Below are 18,810 nucleotides of genomic sequence, written 5' to 3' on the forward strand. Positions count from 1 at the left end.
AAGTGAGAATGTTTAATAAGAAAGTAGATTCAGATAATACAAAGGAGCATCAGAGTGAATGCAGGGTAACAGAAAAGGACAAAAAAAAAAAAAAAAAAAGAGAGAGAGAGAGAGCCAGTTAATAGTCTGCTTTATGTCAGAATAAAGAAGAATGAATATTTATGAAGTAGCTGAAGACTGGAAAAAAGGGTATTTTATGTAAGCAAATAACACTATTCCCAGCTTTAAGAAAAATCACTAAAACATAATTAAAAGAATTTAAGATCCTATTTATAAATATATAGGTAACTTATGTAAACTCATTCAGATATTGCAGAAAATGCACTTGGGTTTTCTAATATAATTCCACTGGCATACATGAGATGTAATTTTCCTCCTATTAGACAAAAAATTGGAACCTAAAAATTAGACTATATTAAGAGCAGTTAAGTTGTTTTCACTTTTAGATTGTATTAAAACTGAATTACAATCATTACTTCCTGAATTGGTTAGTATTTCTTTATAATGAGAATATTAATACTGCCTATCTTCATGCTATCAAATATATACATTGCTCCATTTGAATTCAACATTATTGAATGTAACATTAAAGGATTTTCTAATTGATTTCACAAAGAGTATCAGGCACTATCATGTTCCAGGAAACTCTGTCCTCAGGAACTCATCCAGTAGAAACGCATCAGAAACAAAACAAGTGTGATACAGTGTAAACCAATGGGGAAAACAGTAGGTGCTTCAAGGTACTACCCGGCTCATGTGGTGGTCAGCCAGATTACATGGCAACACCATCCATCACCTAGTCCCCAGTCTGAGACCTTAAAGTGGGAATGGCACTAGTTTCATTGGAAAATATCAGTCAGCTTCCCCTTTTCATTTATATAATGCATACCTGGAAATATTCTAGCTTATTTGACATGTCAAGTGCATGGAGTTTACATTTCTTACCATGAATTTAATTCTCTCTGTAAGAAAAAAAATGTATCATTTATTCAATATAAGACCAAATCTAAATTTAAGTGAAACTTATATAGTAAAAATGTAGAAGCATTAGTGTAAATTTTCATTCAGAGTAATTTATTTAAAATACTTAATAACTTTCATTCCTTATAAAAATGCAAGCCAACTTTAAGCTAGTAAGTTTATATTAAGAACTGATCACATTTTACACAACCAAAGCCTACAACTATAAAATAAGCCATCCAAGAACAGTGTATCCACCATCACCTGTGTTAAAGAAATAAAATGCTTCATGTCCCTAAGGTAACAAAACAAAACTTGAATGGAATATAGCTCAAACAGATGAAGGCAGAAGATGCAGAAGTTATTCACTGACACAATAAAGGATAGATTGACTTTTTAAATATCATACAAAATTATTTCTGTCCTTTCGATATACTAGCATTAACACATTCATTATAAATCATAATTTCTGAGCAATCCAATTCTGATCAGTCATCTAATTTGTTTTACAAAGTTCTAAAGCATTAAACAAATAACTTACTGTTTGGAAGGTTCAGGAAATTTTAGTTCTTCTCTTTTCTTCATTTCTATGGTTGGTTCCATAGGAGTAAGGACCACAGCAGCACATGAGACTACAGAGTGGTATGAATCCTCCCGGCAAACTGTTTTATTAAAAAAATTAATTGTAAATGTCAAAATTATTTATTGACTATTACACGTTCCCTTTTTCTGTTTTTTTTTTTAAATTTTCAGTCAAATGAAAGGTATAATTTAACTAAAACATTAATTACCATTAAATGATCTCTCATTATCATTTTCCACTCTGAGTCTTTCCACTCACTAGCTGAATGACCTTAGGTAATTTTTATTTTTTTAAGCCACACAGGAGAAAAGGTGCTGCCAATACTTTATAGCCCTTTGTTTAAAAAAAGATTTTCATTGAAGAATAAGAAGTGCATAAATCATATAGAGTTAAATGAATCTTTCCAAAATGAACACAACTGTTTAATCAGCATTATGATCTATAAGTAAAGCATTACCAGAACCCTAAAACTCCCTGTGGCACCTCTTCCCAATCACTATTGCAGCCCCCAAACTTAACCATTATTATTACTTAAATAACCATAGATTAGGTTGGTCTATTTCTGACCTTAGCATGAAGGAAATCATCCTCTTCTGTGTGTGTACTATTTTACATGTGGCTTATTTCACTCAATATACATCTATAAGACCCATTCATGTGTAGCAGTATTTGTTCATTCTCATAGCTGTGTAGCATTGCACTGAATGAATTTACAAAATATATTTATGCATTTTATTGGTGATGGACATTTAGAACTGCTCTGCTCTGAGGCTATTTTGAAATGTCTATAAACATACCTCTACATTTTTTTTTCTTTTTTCTTTTTTTATTTTATTGCAAAAATAAAATTGTGTTGAAAAATATCTAGCAACTGCTCTTGGGATATGTTCATATGTCCCACCTTCACCTCTAGTAGATATTGCCAAACGTTTTTCTGAACTGATTGGACTAATTTGCATTCCCCAAAAGAGAAGAGTTTCAGTTGTTCCACATCTGAATCAACACTTAACTTTTGCCAGTTTTTTAAAATTTTACTACTGTACGAATTTTTTATTGCTGCATGAAAAATTAACACAAATTTAGCAGCTTAAAACAGCACCCATTTATTATCTCATAATTCTGTAAGTAAGAAGTCCAGTGAACTCAGTTGAGTTCTCTGATTAGGTATACAGATTACGAAGAAAGACCTAAACTTTGTTACATAATTCCCACTCAAGAGTTAAGTTCCCACAACGCCAATTTCAGGTTCACAGCCAGGCTGTGCTGTTAGGTTTCTGGGGAAGAATCCATTTTTGAGATTAATGACATTGTTGGCAAAATTTACTTTATTGAGGTAGTTGGACTCATGTCTCCTTTACCTAGCTGGCTATTGGCCAGGGATCAGTCTGAACTCCTAGAAGCTTCTGATAAGTCAGTGGTCAATGGCTTGTCTATCTCAGCAATGAAGAATATCCTTCACATTAAAACCCTCTCATGCATCAAATTTCTCTCATGCTCTGATCTCTTCTTCTGCTAACAACTGGGGAAAATATACTCTGCTTTTCAAAAGCTCGTTAGGTTAGGCCCATACAGATTATCGCCTTTATGATTAACTCAAAGTCAACTGGTTAGTAATCGTAAGTACATCTACAAAGTCTCTCTTGCCATGGAATATAATATAATTGCAGTAGTGATGTCCCATCTTCCCAGTGGAAGGAATCATACAAGGGTTAGAGTCACATGTCATCTTAGAATTCTGCCTACCACAGCTATTCCTATAAGTGTATATAGTGGTATCACATTGTCGCTTTAATTTAAATTTTACTGATAATTAATGCAATAAAGCTGTAAATTCTTGCTTTACATGATTCTGATAAGCACAAATTTAAGTTACATGGTTTAGTTAAATAACACCAGAACTCTCAAAAATGGCTCACATTTCAGTTCGCATGATATATCGATACTGTGTATAATTGTACAAACTATGAACTTCTCTAGCAGCCCTTTGATCCGCAAATCACTACACAAATAGTCTCTACTTACTCTGAGCATGTACTTTGAGTACAAATAAGAAATGTGCATCATGATTAGACACACACATCACTTTTTTCAAAGTCTATCAATAACTGGTCATGATGCATCTGCTACTCAATTTAAGCCCAAGTCTCAAAGTATGTAGTTCCATTGTTTCCTTGTCTCCCAGTGATGAACTCATGTGACACTTTACAAAAATGGATAATCTAAGGAAGGAATTTGATGGTGGAAATGAGAAGTGTAGCAAAGAAATGAAATCTTCTAGTGATGTAAGTGGTGTTTGAATTGATTATAAATGAAAGATCAATAATTGCTGATCTAAGTACTCACTTCAATAAGTGGCAAACAATAAATTAAACCCTCTCCCCAATACAGAAAGAGGCAAATACTAAAGATGATAGCCACATTAATGACAGAGAAGGCAACAATACAATTAAGGTCATACAAGTCTGCCAAGAAGTGTGGGACTATGATCTCAAAGAGAAAGAAGTATAAGAACAGATCTTAATGTTCTTCACCTTCCGCTAAAAATATTTGCTGAATTACTAATCCACTCAGGGGTGGAGTCTGTGATATAAACTAGATGACCGCCAAGAGCAGAACTGAATCTCAAGCAAATATGTGGCACTCAAGATACAAACATTAGTATCGAGTATGTGTCAAAGTATGTGTGGGGGGAGCTGCTTTCTTTGTCTCTCTAATGCCATCAAACAGATTTTTGTTTCTTCTACTCTTCTTCTCTCTCTTTTTTTTTAATTTAATTTACTCTTAGCATGTGCTTTGAGTCTACATCAAACAATTCCAACATAGTTGGGAGAAGAAAAATCTACTACATTTAAAATTTTCCCTGTTGCATCAGGGAAATACAAATCAAAACCACATTCAGATATCACCTCATGCCAGTCAGAGTGGCCAAAATGAACAAATCAGACTATGGAGAGGATGTGGAGAAACGGGAACCCTCTTGCACTGTTGGTGGGAATGCAAACTGGTGCAGCCACTCTGGAAAACAGTGTGGAGGTTCCTCAAAAGATTAAAAATAGACCTACCCTATGACCCAGCAGTAGCACTGCTAGGAATTTACCCAAGGGATACAGGAGTACTGATGCACAGGGGCACTTGTACCCCAATGTTTATAGCAGCACTCTCAACAATAGCCAAATTATGGAAAGAGCCTAAATGTCCATCAACTGATGAATGGATAAAGAAATTGTGTTTTATACACACAATGGAGTACTAAGTGGCAATGAGCAAGAGTGAAATATGGCCCTTTGTAGCAATGTGGATGGAACTGGAGAGTGTGATGCTAAGTGAAATAAGCCATACAGAGAAAGACAGATACCATATATTTTCACTCTTATGTGGATCCTGAGAAACTTAACAGGAACCCACGGGGGAGGGGAAGGAAAAAAAAAGAGGTTAGAGTGGGAGACAGCCAAAGCATAAGAAACTCTTAAAAACTGAGAACAAAGTGAGGGCTGATGGAGGGTGGGAGGGAGGTGGTGATGGGTATTGAGGAGGGCACCTGTTGGGATAAGCACTGGGTGTTGTATGGAAACTAATTTGACAATAAATTTCATATATTAAAAAAATGAATAAAAAATGAAATTTTCCCTGTTGTCTTAAATACTGGTAGTAAAAAAAAAAATATATATATATATATATATATAACTAATTAATTCCTCCAGTATGCCACTCAGTTATTCAATAAATATTTACTGAACTAACTGGTATGTTCCAAGAAATATGTTTAATGGTAGGATTCTACTGTGGGCAAGAAAGAAATAATTTTAATAAATCTTTGAATTCTTTTAGAAATATTTCAAGTGTTAGAACAGTAACCTGCTTACCAGATTAAGTAAAAGGATTTATCTAGATCTCTATGAGGGAAAATAGAGCTAAATTATCTTTAAAAATGAAAAGAGAGAAGTGAGCAGGGAAAAGACTGTAGGTGAACAAGAAAAATTTTCAAAAATAGGGAGCATTTGTTTACACAAGGTAATTATTAGTATCAATACTTAGTTTTTATTATCTAGAGGCTAGAACAAGTTATAGCACTCTCATAGATATTGAGGTTAAAAAACAATGAATAACTAAGTCAATGAAAAATAAGCTCCGTTAATTATTATATAATAAAAGTGACACTACACTTGTCTAAAGATACATGGTTAGGAAATCAATGTAAATGGCAAAGCTCTTATATTTAGCGGAAATTAAATTACATTCAAGTTTTTAATACCTTTATATTTCATTCACACTAAATACAAGAATTAGTGTAATAAATGCCAGTTAAGCCATTAAATAATAGAGAAATTATAACTTCAAAAAAGTGAGTGGAGAAGATATTTGTAAATGATATATCCAATAAGGGGTTAGTATACATGATATATACTTACACAACGCAACACCAAAAAACCCAAACAATCCAATTAGGAAACGGGCAGAGGAGGGGCACCAGGGTCAGTTAAGCATCTGACTTCGGCTCAGGTCATGATCTCACAGTCCGTGGGTTCAACCCCTCCGTCGGGCTCTGTGCTGACAGCTCAGGGCCTGGAGCCTGCTTCAGATTCTGTGTCTCCCTCTCTCTCTCTCTGACCCTCCCCTACTCACGCCCTCTCTGTCTCTCTCTCTCTCTCTCTCAAGAATAAACATAAAAAAAAAAGAAGAAGAAGAAAAGAAGAAGATGGGCAGAGGAACTGAACGGACAGTTTTCCAAAGAAGACATACAGATGAGATGGCAACAGACACATGAAAAGATGCTCAACATCACTAATTAGAGATATCACCTCACACCAGTCAGAATGACTACTATCAAAAAGACAAGAAATAACAAGTGCTGGTGAGGATGTAGAAAAAAGGGAACCATCATACACCGTTTTTGGAATATAAATTGTTGCAACCACTGGAGAAAACAGTATGGAGGTTCCTGAAAAAAATAAAAATTGAAATACTATGATCCAATAATTCTACTACTGGGCATTTATACAAAGAAAGAAAAAACAATAATTTAAAAAGATATATTCACACTTATTTCAGCATTATTTATGACAACCAAAAAAAGTATCATTTTTATGACAGCCAATTCAAGTGCCCATCAACAGACAAAAAAAAAAAAAAAAAAAAAGGTGTGAAATACACACACAAACACACAAACACGCTGGTGTATTACACACCCATAAAAAAGAATGAGTTTTTGCCAGGCACAACAACATAAATGGACCTAGAGGTATTACACTAAATGAAGTCAAAAGAGAAAGATAAATACCATGATTTCACTTATATGTGGAATCTAGAAAACAAAATAAATAACCAAACAAATAAAAACAAAAAGAGCAAACAAAAAAGCAAAACAGACTCATAAATACAGAGAACAAACTGGTGGTTGCCAGAGGGGAGGTCAGTAGGAGGATGGGCAAAATAGATAAAGGGGATTAAGAGGTACAAACTTGTAATAATAAAATAAATAAGTCATGGAAATAAAAGTATAGTAGAGGGAATATAGTTAATAGTATTGTCATCAAGTCGTATGATGAAAGATGTTATATGGATAATGTGTGATGAGCAATGAGTAATGTACAGAATTATTGAATCGTTATGTTATATGCCTCAAACTAATACAATATTATATGTCAATTATATTCCAATATATTTTTTAAATAAGTTAAGGCCTAAAAAAAGTGAATGGAATAATAAAAGGGAAGTACAGATTTTTCAAAACAATGAATATGCCTAGGCTCTATCATTCTGAGGTAGAAAGAAAAAAATAAAGGAAACCTTAGCAGTATGCCACTGAGAAGAGAAACAGTTTCTGAGAACCTATAGAGTAATAGATATTTATGTGATCATTATATTCTGACAAAGCAAGATATATTCTTCAAAATTATGGTCCATACAAAAAGGAAATCAGAAACTCATATAACAATGGTCATAATTTGAACTACTCTGTATAATAATTTAATTATGTTCATTTTTACAATGACACAAACGCATAAATTATTTTTGAAGAATTATATAAATAGGACTAAAGGGGAAAACATTATATTTGCCATTAAAATAAACTTGATGATACAGATTAAAGGGAAATTTCAAGTTTAAAAGAGACCTCCACGGGTGCTTGGGTGGCTCAGTCAGTTAAGCATCTAACTCTTGATTTTGGCTCAAGTCATGATCCCAGGATCATGGGTTCTAGATTCATGGCAGGCTCAGTACTGGGCATGGAGCCTGCCTGAAATTCTTTCTCATTCTCTCTCTCTCTGTCTTCCTCCTTCCCTCCCTCCCTCCGTCCCTCCTTCTGCCACTCTCCCCCACTCATGCTCTCTCTCTCACTAAAATAAAAATTAAAAAACAAAAGCAAATGTTTCACTACTCAGACCGAACTCTCATGATGGGAAAAACTGTGGCTTTATAAAAAAGTTGAGAGTGAAACAAACAGGAACTCCCAACTTTTGATTATTCGCATTACTTAATTGTACTTATATAGTTTCAATCATGTATAGCAAATATTATTCACTTATAAATTTTTTAAAAGTTAAATTTAGGCAACAGCAGATAATTATTTCATAATACAACTTAAAAAACGTAAGACATGCCAAGGCATTGCATATTCAAGTAAGTTTCCAGCATCCATGAGTTGAGAAATCGATAATTTTCCACTGTTACTTCCAACCAAAGATGCAGATAATAATTTGAGGCACCAACCTATAAATTTACATGCTAAATTTGTTCTTCTGTGAAAAGAATCTTTGTTTAACTATATTGCATGAACCATAGAAAATTCCATCACAGGCTTCTGTTACTTGGAATTGTCAGAGTCAGCCTGACTGAAAAATTAAAGTCCCATTTCTTTCTACACAGATGGAGGTTTTCTTAACAATATTAGGGTCACTAATCAGGCCATTCTGAGAGGGTCTCATGGAGAAATGCTTGAACTGCATCTGGAGGAAGTCCATTGTCACAACCACCCACAACTACAAAAACAATGACTTGGACATAAAAACTAACATTTGAATATGAGTTATACAAATAGGAAGGTTTTTGTTTGTTTAGTTTACTCATTTATTTTGAAATATGGAGAGAGAGAACATGAGCACAAGCAGGGGAGGGGCAGAGAAAGAGGGAGATAGAGAATCCCAAGCAGGCTTCACGTGGTCAGCACAGAGCTCGACACCAGGCTTGATCCTACAGTGGCCCCACAAATAGGAGTTTTAAAATGAGAGAAAATGTTTGAGAGTGACAAAAATTACTTATGCTAGGATTTGCTCCTAAGCACTACTCCCATTTATTCCTGAGTAGTTATAAGTATATGAACACCAAAAATGATCAAAACTACTGGAACCTCTGCATCAGAAATATAAAAATCTTATGGCAAAGTAGAAATCATTTCTAGGTTTAAAACTGCGTAGTCTGACTTTGTCACGTAACTTTTTATTACACCACAAAAAATATGCTATTATATGAAATGACTCTCTAATATCAACTGTATTGTACAAAACATTTCTTTAAGACCCATAATAAACTGAGATGCAAGACCTAAATACTGAAATTGTTTTACTCTTTTCTCCAGTTTGATAAATCAAAACTATTTCATTTGATTACTGAACTTCTATCTTTGTTTGGTCTTTAATTTATAAAATCAATTTTAAATCACTGGGAAAGCAACATATTTTTTAAATGTTCACACAAGTGCCAAAGATTTCTAGGAGAGACATGTTTCTCTTCAATGCAAAATTAGAACATTAAAATTACTGAATATGGCTAGATCATAATTAACTCATAACCATCATGTGTAACTACATTTGAAATCACCACCCCAATTCACCAGAACTGTTTACTATCAATGAACAAATTACAGGTGTAAAAGAAAAGCATTTGTTTTTGACTTGAAAAAGTGTTCACCTTCCCCTTTCCTGTCCAAATATCCAGGGTCTATGTATTTACCACAGAACAACCCACTGGTGAAGCTTAACCTAGCAAAAGGGTAACATTTATTTAACGAATGCTTAAATATCATTATGTAGTAGGCATCCTTCTAACTACACATTAGTTACATATAATACATACTATGCATTAATGCATTACTACTAAATATGCATTAAAGTTACAGTATCATCCTGACCACTCAGAAAAATTGTATGGGGTAATATTATTATCCCGATTTTACAGTGTTCAAGGTCAGACAGATTGGGAGTAGCAAAACCAGAATTCAATCAATTCAATTCAATCAACCTGACCCCACCAAGCTACTGACAATGCTTCCTGTTGCTCTTTATTTAAATACCTATCATGTGTTCTGAAGAGTAAGTTTAATAGTTTATCTTTTCCAATTGTGTTTCTATTCAAGAGTATTCTTATATCTGAATTCTTTACCCTAGGAAAACTGTGTAAGCATTAAGCAATCTGCCTCACAACACAGCACAGCTGTGACTCACAAAAATGCTTTGAGTTCCAAGCTCTGTATTTCAAAATGATTTACAACAACTATTTCCCTCTTGCTCCACAGAATGTGTGTTGAGTGTCAGGAAGAACCCACTATTACATACATTTATCTACGGCAAAGGAAAATATATAATTTAGAAAAAATATTATTTTTTCATATTTATTTGTCATCAATTGCTGTTGATTCTTCTTGCCTAGCACTGTTTATAGGTGCTTGAGTAGATCAGTGAATATAAATGACAAAAATGCATGTTTCTGTGGAATGTATATGTGTTGTGAAGATATTCTGTAGATATGATTACAACCCACTACAGCTGACTTCAAGTAAGGGAGACTGTCATAAGTAATCTGGGTAGGCCTGATTCAATCACTGAAAAGCCTTAAAAGTAGTTGAGGCTTCTTAATGAAGACAAAATTCTACCCATGTCAAAAGTTCCAGCCTTCCCTTCCTGGCCTAGTCAGCGCCCACCACCCCCACCCCCACCCCCAAGAAGCACGTAAGGTTCTGTTTCTCTGGTTGATAAATATACCAACCAACAATACATACATTTAGGTATCACATACTAGTTTTAGTGAATCTCTCAATACTTTTTACGAATTAACATCCTTAATCCAGTGCTTACAAAAGGCTCTTCTGATGAAATATTAGTCCAGAATCGAAAATAAGCAGATAAAATACAAGTCATTGCATCATGACTATAAATAAACACACACTGAACAAAAGCAGGATACATATTGATTCCATCAGTAGCATTCACTGAACTATATCATGTCCAGGCACTGTAGTAGGTATGAGACTGATGAAAATAAAAGATGAAATATTTGCCATGAATATAATTTAGTGTAGTAAGGAATGAACACCATATAAAAAGCACTACCAAAGAAGCCAGCCAGGTAAAGTAATCACTGTGACTGGAAGAGCAGGACAAATGCTATCTTGTCCACTCCCTGTTTCTTAGCATAGTTCCAGACACAAAGGAGGAACTCCATAAATCTCTGTCTGATGAATGATAGAGATTCAAGAAAAATGGAGGCACTGGGGAAAAGACAAGACACTAGCAAAGCATAGGAAAGACTGTGCTAAAAGGCAGTGAGATATAAGAAAATGTCATATATCTTGAGAAATTCAAATATTTCAGTGTGGCTTGGTCTAGAAAAGACGTAAGGAGTTGAAGAATGGAGATACATCTTTTCTCAACACCTGAAGTACCTTCTAAGTAACTCTAAAACATTAGTATGTAATTTTGAAGTTAGTGAGGATACTCTATCAATCATTTTACAAAGAAGCAAGCAACATGATCAGCTTTATATGTTCTGCAAGTGGCCTGGCAACATCTAAGTACAGGAACGAAAGCAGGTCAAATCCCTGGCAATACTACTGAAATAAATGAAGTGAGAAATGGTGAGTGCCCCTTGTCACTGGGAGTGGAAGGCTAGGGAAAGGCAAAAACAAATACTGCAGGCAGAGCATTCAGAAGAGCATTCAACAGTCTGTATTTACTTACTCTCTTTGTCAAAATGAAACACAATTCTCAGTAGATCAAAATAACAGAAAATAGAGTAAAAGTGTGTATGGATGAGAAAGAACTGGCAAAAGCACCAAGCCAAGACTTTCAAATTAATTAGAAGCAATTTAAAATAATTTAAATGAAAAATAACTTGTGCAAACATATTATGCAAGGATAGTATCATCTCAGGCATCTTTTTTAAAGATATGAAGGAACTGCATAGAAATAGTTAATGCCCTTAAGTAAAACTAATTAGAGAAAAAAATACAGAAATAAATATGAAAATAACCATATCCTAGAAATTTTGGACAAAACTATAAAATGTAAAAAACAACACTATATTGAGTCAGGCTTATCTCACATTATCCAAATTCTGGTACTTTTGTGTACCAATAGGAACCTTTCATCTTGTGACACATGTTTGGACCATTATCAAGTTTATTATAAAATTCTGTTCTTTGAATTTGTATATTTTTAACTAATTTAATCTTAATTTATTTCTTGCCTCAGCCTTTGAACAGTTCTTTTCACAATTTCTTATATTGCACAAATATTTTCTAGAATTAAATTGAAACCTGACCTATGATAGGAAAAAACAGAACAATGTAAATTCAGTTTGCAAGGTTACCTATTTTATTACTATAGTCGAATCACTGGAATGTTTGTGGCAGGCAAAAATGTATCCTTGGAACATCAAATGCAAACTGGAACAGCCAACGGTTTTCTTGACTGTTGAACAGGAAACACGCATTCATAAACCCCTCCTGACTGCAGAGTAAGACATTTATGGATAAAGTATTTATTTATTTTAATAAACATGAAAATATTATCTAGTGGCTATTATTGGCTGAAGTGAGCCTCGCCCCACAAGTCCTAACCCTAGTACTTACAATGTGACTGTATTCAATGTGACTGTACTTGGAGATAAGGTCTTTAAAGAGGTAATAAAGTTAAAATCAGGTCATCATAGTGGACCCTAATCCAACATGACTGGTGTCCTTATAGGAAGAAAATAATAGGACACAGACAAAAACTAAGGAGAGATCTTATGTAGACACAGAGAGAAGACAGCCATGTACACACTAAGGAGAGAACGTAGAAGAAATCAACCCTGCAGACACCTTGAACTTAAACATCTAGCTTCCAGACTCTGCAAAAATAAATTTCTGTTGTTTAAGCCACTCAGTTTGTGACACTTTGTTATGACAGCCTGAGAAAAATAATACAATGGCTAGTTTAGGATAAGGACCAAAGAACTACTTTCATGAATATTAATAATTAAATAAAAATATAAATAATTAAATAAAAGGAACACATAGAGTCTCAGAATTCCAACCTAATGACTGAATCTATATTGCTCCTACTACTGTCCTCTTCCATTTTGAAATCTGACAGATGTCGCTATTCAGCTCATGCTTCAATAATTCTAATCATGGTTAGTTTATTATACTTTACCATTCTGGTTGCCTTCTTTCAAATGTGGTCTAGAATGCATAATATAACACGTATATTATATGCATATATATTATATATTACATATACACATAATATATATAAAACAAATACTGCAGACATATGCACATTTTATACACAGATACAGATAATATAGAGAGAACATCAGGAGGAATAGAGTCATCAACGATTATTGCTTTCTGCTAACTTAGGTATTAAAAACTTTATTAGCATTTCTTCATGTGCACAGCCACCATCTAGCGTATGAGACCCTAGGTTAGGTGTTTTCTAGGCATCCGTAGAAAGTTTTACATAGGAAAAATAGCAGCACTATAGGTCTGTAAAGTCTATCATCACTATCACAGATTCCACACATAATATTAGAATGACATCATTGCGGCCTACTGATTCTGAGCAATTCAAGTGGAAGGTACATATTTTGTTCATTAAACACTCCATTTTAAATTTTGCAGGACTGTTAATACGCATTGTGGCAGACTGTACTGTCCAAAGATAGTCACACCAATATGTATCCTATCCTGCTTATCTTTGATATTCTACTTGTGTGGTGGGATTTTAGTTCCCTTCCTCTAAAACTTTTTGTTTATGACATTTGTGACTGCCTTGTCTAAAAGAATGTGATAGAAGTGATGCCATGTAATTTTCAAGGCTAGGTCATAACAGGCAATATGCCTTCTGTTTGGCTCTCTCTTGGGACACTGGCTGTTGGAACCCAGCCACTGTGCTGTGAGGAAGCAAAGCCCACACAGATATCCTGGCTGACAACCCCATGAAGTCCCTCAGTCATCAGCCATCAACAACCACTTAATGTACATGAAAGGATTCTGTATTCTAGCAGAGGACTTAAGCTCCACAGAGCCAAGGAAAACTATCCCTGATACACCCTGTCTGAATTTCTGACCCACAAAAATCATGCAAGATGAATGACATTTGTTGTTTTTATCCACTAAGTTTTAGGAAAATTTGTTACACAGCAATAGACAAACAAAACACTCCTAAAGAACATTTATAACTAATGGCAAAAATAGATTTTGATGCCTCTAGGACAGGGTTTCATTAAAATTGTTATGAAAATGATACAAGAAAAAAAATATTGACGTTAGTGCCACAAAGCTTTACCTACATTCTGTGTGTGTGTGTATTGATGAATGACAACTGCAAGAGTCTGATATTAAAATTCTCATTCAGCAATTGTTTAGAGATCAATACTATGGACATAAGAAGCAATGTAAACAGCAAAGTGTGTATGTATGTGTGTGTGTATGTATATGTGTGTACACACACACACACACACACTCAATTCACCTAGAGAAAAAAACAGTCTGGTGAATATGCTGACTTTCCCATTTATGGTTCTCATTTCAAACTTAGAAAGAGCCCTGGAGCTATCCTTGGAGCAAGCTTGCTGCAGCAAGTACAGACAAGTAAGTATCTGCTCTACCACTCAAAACAACACTTTATGAATTTTCCAAGAAGAAGATGAAATCATAGTTGTTATCCCTTCTAAGAAAATGTGCACAACAAGACCTGTATCACTTAAATTATGCCTAACCTAAAATTTATGTAATCTGATATCCGAGACTCTAAAACCCAGAAAAAAAATCTTAAAGGGGGAGAAAGAATGTGTTTGATACAGTGGAATACAAAGAATTTGCAAAGCATTCCATTTAGGCCATAGACAATATCCTCAGGGGAAGGGTAGTTAAACCAAAATGCATTTTACTGTCATTCTTTCTGGAAAACATTATACACTGTCAAGAAACATATTCTACTTGGATTTATTAATGCCATGAATAACACCACTAATAAATTAACATTATCATCTTTTAAAAGAAATATTTTAAAACCTATACCACAGGAAATATTCTATTAATTATATATAAATAAAACTATGTTGAATATAATTTTCCTATAAGTATTGCCATTTATTACACAAAAAATTATCTAACTTACATGTGTGTCAGCTTTTATGATCACCTCACATTTCTTCTCCTATTAGCCCAATCAAAGGTGTTTTGCTTTGGGTACGTTGTCAGGTGTTTGTTTGCTTGTTTTTAATACTGATGATTATTACATACAACACAATATGAATCAAATGCAATAATGCAAGTTTTAGTTTTAATCTGCATGGAATTATAGTCTAATACAAATTAGCATAGTTACTGAGTAACTTGCAATTTCATATATGTATCCCATGTAATTTACCTAAATAAACAATTTATTTTAAAAAATTATTAAGTCTATACTTGGGCCAGCCATATTCTAGGCTCTGAAGATGTAATAGAGATCAAAACAGATAAAAATCCCTGCCCTTCGGGGTATTATTGCTATTTGATTTTAACACTGACAGAAAGGTAGTGGTTGGACTACTCAGGTTCTACTGAGAAGAAATATTCTAGGTAATTTCTTTTTCTTTTCTTTTTATCGTTCCTTCTCTTTCCCTTCCCTTTTCTTTCCCTCCCTTCTCCTTCCCCTTCACTTTCCTTTTCCCTTCCATTCCCCCCTTCAGAAAGATCTCAATAAATTCTCTCTTACATCTTTTGGTCCTTAATTTCTGACAAGGTTGAGGAGCATCAACTATTACACATATAATCTCATCAACTAGTTATTGAATAAACGGGCTTTTTTTTTTCTCTTAAACTTTATTTTGTTTAAGAGAGAGGGGGAGGGCAGAGAGACAGGGTGACAGAAGATCTGAAGCAGGCTCTGTACTGTCAGCAGAGAGCCCGATGTATCTCTAAAACTCACAAAATGCAAGATCATGACCTGAGCTGAAATCGGATGCTTAACCAACTGGCCACCCAAGTGCCCCAGTGGAATTTTTTTTTTTTTCTAATAGCTATATCTTTCTATTCTTTCCTTATATATCTCTTTCTACTTCAAACATAATATAGTCAATATTATCATATCTCCCTCTCTCTTCATCCACAGACTTATTGCTCCTTCTCCCCTTTCCTCCCCCTCTCCCCTTCTTCTCTCCCTCTCCCTTTTCTCTGTTCCTCTTTGATAACACCTTTTTGGCTGCTCAGAATAAAAGAACAAGTATCATACGAATTATTAATCTTTGTTGAAAAAATTACATTAGATATATCAAGAATCTCTCCCAGGTTATGAGACATAATTGATTAGTCTTTAGTTCTGTGGTACTGACGGCTATTTAATGGGCTTCACTTTGCAAAAGTAGGAGGATAATATAATCTACATAATGTTCATCCTCACTTTTAAGAAGTTAAATAAATTATTCAATTACCTCCTTAGAAAAAAACCCACTCTTCAGAATTTTACATATGAATTACAAATCACAAAGAAAAGTGTAAGGTATATAATTTCAATGAATGATTCAAGCCAAATAACTCAAATATATTGAAGTTGACGGTTTTAGGTTGCTCACCTCTTGCTATCATTAGGACAGATTCTGAATCTGAAAAAGTCTTCCCTTTGCATTCTTCTAGTCTTCTTCATATGAGCTAGTTGTTTAATTTTAGGAATTTGTTTGTTCTACATCTAAATTTCCACTTAGAAGAAAAAGCAACACTATCAACTAATTTGAGTATGGTTTAGTTAGATGAAAAGGAGGTAGACAATCCAACTTAGTAAAAATATAGAAATCAGAATAAAGATGGCCTTTGAAGAAATTAGCATAGTTACAGTCTATTGGGCTGGTGAAAACCAAGTAAGTAAAAATTGCATAGGGGCCAATTACACAAAGCCATGAATATCAAGTGAAATTATTGGTATTTCATCCAGTAGGATCAAAGTTCTTAATTCATAAACAAATGCTAAATTTTCATAGGAACAAATCTTGAATAATATGCAGTTGACCCTTGAATCATACAGGTTAAAATGAACAGGCCCACCTATATGTAGATTTTTCCAGTAAATACAGTATAATACTGGAAATGTATTTTCTCTTATGATTTTCATAATAATATTTTGTTTGCTCTAGCTTACTTTATTGTAAAAATACAATGTATAACACATATACAAAATATGTGTTAATTGACTGTATAATTATGTTATTGGTAACACTTCCAGTCAAGAGATGCTATTAGTAGTTAAGTTTTGGGGTAGTTAAAAGTTATATTCAGATTTTCAACTTCAGTGCCCCTAACCCTTGTGTTTTCAAGGATCAACTGTATTCTGCTAGTCCAATGAGTAAAATAAAAGGCTCTAGAAACACATAGTCAAATAAGATAAAGAGCAACATTCTGTGCTTTCAACTAAATATGACAAGTTACTGTAACAGCCCAAAATTCCCGTAAAGAGCCCCAGGCCTTTTAAAGAGATGGAAGAGGAGGGAAACAACCACAGAAATATGAAACTTCTCTTAATTTCCTCTAGGTCTCTCCCTAAGGGTTAGCTACATGAAAGGATCTAACTTTTCCTAGTTTACTAACAAATCACTTAGTTCTGAAGAATCATTTTCTTTGTAACAACATTAACCTCAAGTCCCATTAGCCTTTTTGGACAAATGGAAGTCATGTCTACATTTGACATCACTGGAGTATCCATAAATTATGTACATCTAAATAAGACACAAGCATATTCCAGGGTGAAATGAAAATTCTCAGTCCACAAGATCTTGGGATAATCACTGCCATCACAAACTTTCTTTTAGGTATTCATTGGGACATCATTTCTGAAAGGCTATTGATCTCTGCCTAAAGGAAGTGTCACTTTTTTTAAAGCTCTTTAGTGTAACTGGTTAATAGTCAAATCTTTTGTCATGAGAAACAATTTGTACAGATACATGAGTAATTTTTCATCCTTTTGATAAGGGTATTTTTCAAATAGTATGTTTATATAAAATATAAGTTTTCAGTATTCAAATATATATTCTGATATATTTCTTTCTTAGACTATCAATGCTACATTTGTGATAGCATAAAATAAAACATGAATACACTATCAGAAAATGTCATTAATAATACTGACCCAATATGCTACCATAGAATATGACATCACAGTAAGAGCAGCTTTGTCATTAACTATTGGGAGTACAGATATTAGCAAACAGAAGCAAAAATTAGAGTCCTTATTAAATAATGGATGATAAAGATGTTAAAGGAATTTGATAGATGTGACTTTTTTGATAAGTTGGCAAAACCCTAAAATAGCTATGAGAAAAAATGCCATCTTTGTAAAATTCTTATAGAAGTAGCCCAGGGTCAATGTTTCAAACGGCTACACTTTGGCTTCACCCTCACTTATCTTCTCCTTTCTTTGTCATGCTGAAAAAGAACAAATGGCAGCTAGACATTATTAAAGCATGAAGAATGCTCTCTCTGACCGTAGTACTAAATTTTGTCAGAGACTGATCTTGGCTTTTAGGGATCTTTTGATTATCTGATCAGATTTAAAAATTTATACTTGGTGGAAATCTGTCTTGTTACTAAAAATATGGCTAGTCTTCCTGACTGCTCTCATCTTTTTCTTTTGTGAGTATATAAAGGTTAATACATAAGGCAGAGGACAGACGTAAGTTCAACAGGACTGACATTTGAGTCAGCCCAAAGAACTAACAAATAAAATATCTTGTTTAATCAACAGCTGAATAGGGCAGACTTTGCTGTGGCACCTATCAGAAACATACGAGAACTTTCTTTGGCTCGTCTTGTTTTGTCCATGACAGTTTAGTTCCCAAAATGTCTAATTTCCCAATATTCATCCATCAGAGATTAAAGATTTCTTGTGTCTGCTATTAGACACAGCCAAATATTATGTTCCAGAGTATAGATACAAGGTACAAAAAAGTCCCTGGACCAACTATTGCCAGATTCTCACAGGTCTCTTAAATGTATTCACACAATAAGTCTAACTTGAGTGCTACCTATTCTA

The 18,810-nt window shown here is 34.0% G+C and overlaps 1 protein-coding gene across 6 annotated transcripts in view; it reads right to left on the bottom strand.

Annotated features, from left to right (window-relative positions):
- Positions 1 to 18,810, bottom strand: part of CCSER1 (coiled-coil serine rich protein 1) — an 855,904-nt gene that overhangs the window by 560,477 nt on the left and 276,617 nt on the right. For all 6 annotated transcript variants that reach the window (XM_042984180.1, XM_042984181.1, XM_007074680.2 and 3 more), the window contains exon 5: positions 1,502 to 1,622. In XM_042984180.1, coding sequence (XP_042840114.1) covers positions 1,502 to 1,622 — 121 coding nt within the window. The remainder of the gene's footprint in view (positions 1 to 1,501; positions 1,623 to 18,810) is intronic.

This window comes from Panthera tigris, chromosome B1 (assembly GCF_018350195.1).
Source record: "Panthera tigris isolate Pti1 chromosome B1, P.tigris_Pti1_mat1.1, whole genome shotgun sequence".
NCBI classification, from domain to species: domain Eukaryota; kingdom Metazoa; phylum Chordata; class Mammalia; order Carnivora; family Felidae; genus Panthera; species Panthera tigris.